The sequence below is a fragment of the Nannospalax galili genome, unplaced genomic scaffold (genome assembly GCF_000622305.1).
Source record: "Nannospalax galili isolate Female #2095 unplaced genomic scaffold, S.galili_v1.0 scaffold2536, whole genome shotgun sequence".
NCBI classification, from domain to species: Eukaryota; Metazoa; Chordata; class Mammalia; order Rodentia; family Spalacidae; genus Nannospalax; species Nannospalax galili.
The window spans coordinates 26,460-34,877 of NW_008338169.1; the positions used below are offsets into that span (position 1 = coordinate 26,460).

General features: G+C 37.8%; 1 protein-coding gene across 1 annotated transcript; it reads left to right on the forward strand.

The window, feature by feature from the left end:
• The first annotated feature begins 5,507 nt into the window (after window positions 1-5,507).
• Window positions 5,508-6,508, forward strand: LOC103734132 (olfactory receptor 14J1-like). The gene is made up of 2 exons (XM_017798123.1): window positions 5,508-5,536; window positions 5,740-6,508. Exons 1-2 carry the CDS (start codon window positions 5,508-5,510, stop codon window positions 6,506-6,508), a joined length of 798 nt encoding a protein of 265 aa, XP_017653612.1.
• The last annotated feature ends 1,910 nt before the right edge of the window (window positions 6,509-8,418 follow it).

Genomic DNA, 8,418 nt, shown 5'->3' on the forward strand with positions numbered 1-8,418 from the left:
CCTGTGTGTATGTGTGTGTGTATCCATATATTTGCTTGTTATTAAGGAATATAATAGTATTTACCTAATTTTCAGTCCAGAGTAAGTTCATATATTTGCCGTACATTACCTCATTGTCCCCTTTCTACTAATGATGACTCCAAATTTAATGGAGAATAATTTTCTTCACATTTTCTAAGTAAAATATAATAAAGCTGTGATTCACATGAATATATTTTCTGACTCATGGTTGTTCACATGCATCACAGGAGCTGGACAGATAGTTTGGCCATTACAGGCTCAGGCTACCAACCTAAACACATCAAAATGTAAATGTTTTGGCTCCTAATTGTAGTTTGGGTGTATGGATAGAATTATGAAAATCAGGACATATGACACCAGCTCCCCAATGCACTAGGCACCAAGCATCTTCTTTCCCTGACTGAAAAAGCCTGAATTTGATTTTACCAATGTGTGAAACAAAAACAGACCTTGGCAAAACATTTACACAGGAAGGCATCCTGGACCTCTGAAATGCATCCACAAAAAGCAGCATGTGCAGAAAGCAGGCTGTGTGTGTGTCAGGTTGAGCAGTGAGGAGCTAAAGTTCTGACACTCTGAGTAATGTTTTAACATTCTTTTAAATATACTTATTATGCACATCTTGGAAATACCACTGCCCTAATGCCATCAGTGTTGAAGCACATCAAACAACACATTCTAATTATAGAAATGAACAATTAGAGGCCATAGAGATGGCCCAGTGGTTAAAAGCACTTGCACCACCATCAGGTAGCTCACAACTACTTGTTATCTCCATCTCCAGAGCATCTGACACCCTCTTCTGGCTATCATCGGCATCAGGTACCTTCATAGTATACTTACGTATGTGCACACACATAAAATAAACCTTTTTTTAAAAAAAAGAAATGAGCAATCATGATGAAATGGAAGGGAGTATGTTTTACTCCTAACTTTTTGATCCTGATTTTTTGAGTCAATTATTTAAGCAGTATCTCTCCATGGGCAACAAAATGACATTTTTTTTCTACTTATAAATGTGCTTTATCTTCTCTAAGAATTTGGAACTGTTGAGCAAACATTTGTGCTACATTATATAATGTTCCAAGGTTGAACCATGGGGGTGTGTTCCTTTAGGATTTATGAGTTGTATTCCACCACATAGAATTGGAGCATTCATTTTACAAATTTGTAAGATTTATTTTAATTACTTATTTCTTTATGAGATATTTCATTCATTCAGTTACTGATTGAAAACGTTGATTCCAGTGGGATTACTGTAAATAAAGCTTTGATAAATATTTAGATAACTTGTTGAGACCTTGTTTTTATTGATTAAACCTGTGCTTTGACAATTTCATACACCTATCTAGAACATTCTGTTAACCCTCATTCGCACACTCTCCTGTATCCCTCCTACACTTGCTGCTCTCCTTCCTCCATACAGGTCCGTTTTACACAGTCATAACTTTTTGTTTTGCTTTTGTCAGTGTCCCTCTGATTTTAAACACGAATGTCTATGTGGTCCCAAGTTTGGAAATATCAACTGCAACCCGGTGGGCTCAACAGTTGGTATATAACTGATGGGAATGGCTGTCTTCCCACCAGAATCCATTAGCTGTCAGCATATCAGCAGAGAGGAATAAGGCCCAAGGAGCCACTCTTCAGTCTATAATTTGCTATTGGCAGGCCCAGGTCTGTGTAGGGCTAGTTCAGGGAACCAGAGTTTCTGTAAGATCAGGTGTACAATGTCTGTGTCATGCCTGAAGGCAGTATTTTGCATCTCTTATCCCCATCACCTGCTTCACACTCTCTCTTCCGTAGTGTTGCATGATCTTTCGAGGAATGAATGCCATGTTTGGAGCTGAGCATTGACTTGTCATGCATCCTAAGCATATTGATCAGCCCTGCCTCTCTGCATTCATTGTTGATCACTGCAAAGTCAGGATGCTGTGATTAAGGAAGAGAGTAATCTGTCTATGGTTGTAAACATCATATGTACACTGCAGTTTGGTACCATTTCTATAAGCTAAATCACAGATGTAAGCTGCTCTAGGACCCATGACCTGCCCAGCCATGAGTCATTGTCCAGGTTGACAGTGTCAATATCCCCTCTGTGGAGCCAGTCTCAAATACAATCTAAGAATCATTGGTTACTCTTGTGTCACTGTTATGCCAGAGCACACATCTTATGTGACAGGCTGTGTTGTCATTCATCAAGTTCACAACTGGGAACAGTATCTTTCAGCAATATGGAAGGTACCAAGGGAGGAGTGAGCCTCTAGTGACACCATGGGGCCCCTCTTCTTGAGATGCTGCATGCTGGATATTGCCATTCACTTTGGTTGCCAACCAGAATGAGCAGATAAGACCCTGTTTCTGTGGACACTGTGGAGCAGATTTTTATTTCTCTTGGATAAATACTTAGATAAGCTCCATTCATATAATGAGTACTAAATTTTTTAAAAGGAGCAAAAGTTCGGGTGTAGTGGTTCATGTTTACAAATGAAGCAGATATTACTCCACAGGCACCAACACTTACTTGCTGAACAACACCTAAGTCATTTCCATTTGAGATTGTCAGAATAAAGCAGCACTGAAGAGTCATGCACGGAGATTTTTACTCTCCTGGCCCAAAGGTACTAGTTCTAGTATGCTTCCCTACTGCTATGATAAAAACACTGACCAAAAACAACTTGGGGAGGAAAGGGTTTTTTTTTTGGCAATCAAACACAGCCCATCAAGAGAAACCAAGGCAGGAACTCAGGGCAGGAACCTGGAACACAGACCATGGAGAAACTCTGTTTACTGGCTTGCTCCTCTGGCCAAGGCTCTGCCTGCTTTTTTATACAACACAAGACCACCCTCCAAGAGTTGGAACCACCCACAGTGGGCTCCCCCACCCACTTGACTCAACAATCAACAAAAGGCCAAACAGATTTCACTACAGGACAATCCACTGAGACAACTCTCTAATTGAGGCTCCATCTACCAGGTGTGTCAAGTTGACAACTAAAGGTGTCCAGCAAAATACTGATGCAATGTTTGGATCAAACAATATGTGTGTGTTGAGATTCTAAACCCATTTTTCATGAGACCTGCATGAGTCAGGTCTGTAAACAGGTATCCCCCTTTCTACTAATATTCTCCTGGCTAGAAATGTGGGGAAAGGCAAGTCCTCATTGAAAGGTGCTCTGGGGCATGAACTCACAGGAAGTAAGTATTGGTGCCTGCATAGTGATATCTGCTTCCTTACTATAAGCCTTTCCCTCAGTTTCATTAAACCTGTGTTTGATTGATTCTAATGGCCAAAATCAATTTTATATTGGTAGCCTGGATGAAAACTTAATTAGAAGAATTCAAACAAAAGGAATTAACCTATTTGGGGTAATTTTTCTGCCCCTCATGTTATTTTCTCTTATGTGCCTATAGTGTCTATCAGGGTTACAAATATGGACATGAGAAATTGAAATATTGTCCCATCTTGGTAAAGACTACAGTATTAGTATTAGAATATTTTAAAAGCCAAATTGTTACTGTAATTATTACATAATCTGTGTGTATGAAAACTTCACAGTGTGCCCAAAATAAAATGATGTTTTAAAAATTATAAAACAAAACAATGAGCTTCTATATGCAAGCCACAACTTTAAACTTAAAGTTAAATACGGTCTGTGAAGTCTAGTTTCCCCCAAAGCCTGACATTAGAGACTCTTTTGTGTAAGAAAGATGAAGTTTAAATTTTCCAGTTAGACTTTCAGAAATGTTTGATTTCTCTATAATCAGTTCACTAAGGGTGAACTTAGTGAGATCGCAGGGCACCAATGAGACTGTTAGGAAACAGCTTCCTGGGCCTCCTGAGACCAGAGTCAGAATTGCCCAGTGTGGGGCCTAGTTCTCTAGATTGCAATCAGCTCCAAGAGATTTTGAGGTTTGCCAAGTCTTAGCAACTGAGCTAGGGACATTAAAACCCCAAGTTCACCATGTTCCTTGCTTGTTGTGTGGAAATTTCTGTGGCTCTGAATCCCAAGTGACAAAGGAACCAAGAAAACAAACCACGTTTGTCATTCAGTTGAGGCTTCACGTTAAAAGCTCCACATCCCAAACCATTCAAAATCAAGCTGTCTTCAGCAGCATGATTTAAATTTCTGTGACTGTGTAAGAAAAACATCCGAGATTTTTGATCACACTGGATAGAATTCCTCACACCAAGACATCCTAGGGTGAGTTTTCTAATTATGGATGATGTAATCATGATTTTTGGATAATCCTGACAGTACCTTAAATTGTTTAAGTTTGGTTCGAAACAAGAGTAAAATTCTATTACAGAAAGAAGCTCACTTTGCTGAAAATCAGTGGATTAATGAAGGACACATAGGTAATTCAAATAAACTCTGTAAAACAATAAGGTTAGTGATTCATGAGAACCTATTCATGGAAAGATCAATCATAGTTTACCTGTTCGTGTAAACCAATAATCTGAAAAACAATTTTTCAAATACTTTCTTATGGGAGTAAGAAAGAGAAGGTCTTCAGTGGTTTATGTTCAATAAAGCTCACTTTTCTCCTAAGCCTTTCAAGTCTTATAAATTTTAATATTATAGTTTTTACAGGTTAGGAAATGAAAAGCCAATGACTAGAATTCACATCTCTATTCTGTTATGAAAGAATTCAAGACTTTTTTTCTTGTAAAATGTGTATTAAAATATTTAACCCCATAATAATGAAATTACTTGTTTGGATTAAAGGAAACTGTATTTGTGACAAGGCTTCACTGTGTTGCCCTGACTGGCATTATGCTCCTTATGCTAAAGCTTCCTCCCAGCAACTGCTGTCTCTGACTCCTAATGTCTACTGGAGGTGAGTCACCTAGCAGTTATCTGATGGATTCACCTGAGGACAACTGACACAAAGTACATAAAAAGTACATATTCAAAGCCAGTTGCTGAATGACAAAGACACACCACACATCAATTTAGACACCAATTTTGAAAGCGGAATTTATTTAGTTTGCCAGTTTTTATTTGAGATTAAAATCAAATTTCCATTTAAAAGTAGTAAGTATAATAGAGTGCAGTGCATATAGAGAAAGTTCGATGCCTGAGGCTTGCTCACCAGCATGAAAATGCTACTACTACTACTACTACTACTACTACTAACTACTACTACTACTATTAGTAGTAATAAATAATAGGAAAATAGTAGCATGACACAGTTGACCCATATCACTATTGCACCAAGCCTCTGTCATAATGACCATACCATTTTCCAGGAGTGAAAAAGGAATCACCTACCCACAGTTAATCCATGTGTTACAATTGAGCAATGCAAGACACAAATGTAACCCAACAAATATTCAGAAAGCTTGGGTCAAAATGCCACGATTGCTTTTATATTGTGATTTTAAAGCCATGGGTTTCACAGATGTAAATGGAAAATTGAAATATTGTTTGTTTGTTTGCTTTTTTGTTTGCTTTGAACAGAGCAAAAGAGTTTTCACTGACAGTATGGTGACTGGTTGGCACTTACACTCACCTGCGACTGCTGCTTAACTACCAAAAGCTGTAAGCTTAATGTCTGAAAAAAAAGCATGCTCTATCATGCAGATGACCTCCATTTAGAGCATATTTAATAGACTTTAAAATCTGAGAAAATATAAGTTCTTAAACATTAGATGTAGAAATATGAAAATTTGGATAAATGTATATTACTATTTTACTACTGTACCTCAATTATATTTTTATTTTTTCAGCTGAAGAACCTATCCCTTCTCGACCTCTCCTCCCTGTCTGTCACTGTTCCCCAGTCTATTCACAATTCCCTGACTGGCAATGGATACATTTCCTATGTTCATTGTGTGCTGCAGGTTTTCTTTTTCATATCCTTTGCCTGGAGTGAGGTGGCCATTCTCACAGTGATGTCCTATGACCGCTATGTTGCCATCTGCCTCCCACTGCACTATGAGGTCATCATCAATCCCGGAATGTGCAGATGGGCTGTGACAGCTGTGTGGATAAGTGGAGGCATTTCAGGAACCTTGTGCACAGCAACCACATTCTCTATCAGATTCTGCAGGGCAAAAATAATCCACCAGTTCTTCTGTGATGTCCCTCAGTTGCTCAAGCTCTCATGCTCCAATGATTATCTTGGAGTGGTTGGAGTGGTTGTTTTTATTTCTTTGGTTGTATTTGTCTGCTTCTTTGCCATCACCCTCTCCTATGTAAAGATATTCTCCACAGTCTTCAGAATGCCCTCTGCTGAAGGCCGGTCTAAGGTCTTCTCCACCTGTCTGCCCCACCTCTGTGTGGTCTCATTTTTTCTGTTCACAGCTGATATTGCATATCTAAAGCCAACCTCAGGCTCATCAACTGCTCTAGATCTCATGCTCTCCATGTTTTACACAGTAGTTTCCCCAATACTCAACCCTGTTATCTACAGTCTGAGGAATGAGACCATTAAGCAGGCACTAAGGAAGTTACTTCTAGGTGGAGAATTCATTGGAAAATGATCATTTTAATTTTGTTTTTAGTGTCTGATAACAGCAAACACAATGAACATTTTAGTAGTTTGAATGCCTTTAATATGAATGTTAAGAATAATAGTAGTACATCTTCTAGATAAAGTATATAATAAATCCTTAGTGCAACAAAAGTTGTAAATTTTTCCTATGATACTGAATTTGTTTTCATGCTTTCAAGTTCATAGAAGATAAATAATTATAATCTAGTAATATAAACACAGTACTTCCTTACTCTACCAGTTTATACAATGCTCTATGCATTGATTACCAACAATTTTCATATGAGTTTTGAAAACATGTTAATGGGCAGTAATATAATAATGGCAGAGTTATTATATTTGCTTATAATTCAATTCACCATGTGAGGCTTAATTTTAATATGTATCATACATTTAATATGTATCATAAATAATGTGTATTAGTGCAAATATGTATGCCATTTTGTGCACATCCATATAATTTAACACTTACAGTTTTCATATCTTTAAGATATAAAGATATATCTTTAAGAATATACCAGTGAAATAACATCACACTTTCTGAAATATTATTCTATTTGCATATTATTTTATTTTTTGGTCTATTATTTTAAAATATGGAAACAAAAAGCATTTCAAATGTAGTTTCGAATTCATTATTATTATTCTCTACTTAATTTTCTGCTAAAAATATCTTGTTTGTTATCGTGGAATATAAGTGGAAAGGCATTTTTCAATGGGGGTGTGTGGGGGTGAGTGTGTGTGTGTACATGTTCATGTGTATGAGTGCAGGTGCTGGAGCCACTGTACCCATGTGGAAGTCAAAGGACATCCTATGGATATTGGACTTTGCCTTTCTTCTTACTATTTTTTTCATATTTTTATTCCCTGTTTTTACTCTTGCCTATGCCAGGCTATCTAGAACATAAGAGTTTGATATTTGTCTGGCCCCCCTTTCACTTTGCATAGGTAACAGAGATTACAGGTACTTCTGTCACCTCCTCGGGATATTACATGGATTCTGGGGATCTGAACTCTAGGTTATTGGGATTTGTGAAGCCAGCACTTTTAACCCACCCCCACGGCCTATAAAGCACTTTTCTTATTTTCTCACAGGAACATTTTTAGTGTCCCTACTCATCTTAATAAACATCATATTAGCTTCTGTGATTAGCTTCCATGATAGCAAACCAACATTATTTTTCTGTTACTAAAAGGGATGCCTTAGATCTCCCCATGGGATACAAAGAGGCTCTACCATCATTTTTGCACAGTCATTCTGTTTTGCATGCTGTTGCATGATTATGATGAGTCACAATTGAGAACAGGTCTAACAGCTCTAGTGCTGAAGAGGTAAAGCTCTGACTCACTTGGGTAAAATTTTAACATTACTTTTAAAAGGCTCACAAGTCAAAAACAATATAATAGGTCTGACGTGCTCAATTTTGAAGTAAAGCAAAGTACACTTTCTACTGTCCATGGGATGAACAATCGTGGAGTATTTCAGAAGAAACCTGTTTGCACTTTGTGAGTCTAAAATACCTTCCCACACCTACACACTTGATAAAGATATTTTGGTCTTATTTATTAATTTGGAGCTTTTCTTCTTTTCTAATTTAGAGTTGGAATTGGTGCTGCATTTTATGCTTGGTTAATAAGACATTCTATTTCTCTATATGCATATGAGCTGGTTTGAATGAGAATGTCCGCCATAGATTTCAAATATTTGAAAATTTGGTGCCCAGTTTGTGGCACTGCTTGGGGAGGGTCATAGAACATTTAGGTGGTATGGTCATACTTGAGGAAGTACATCCCTGGGGACAGGCTTTGCGAAAACATACCTATGCCCAGTTCTAGTCTATCTGCCTCTGCTCCTGTACCTGCTGGAAGGTATGCTCTCTCAGCTTTCTGCTCAAGCCT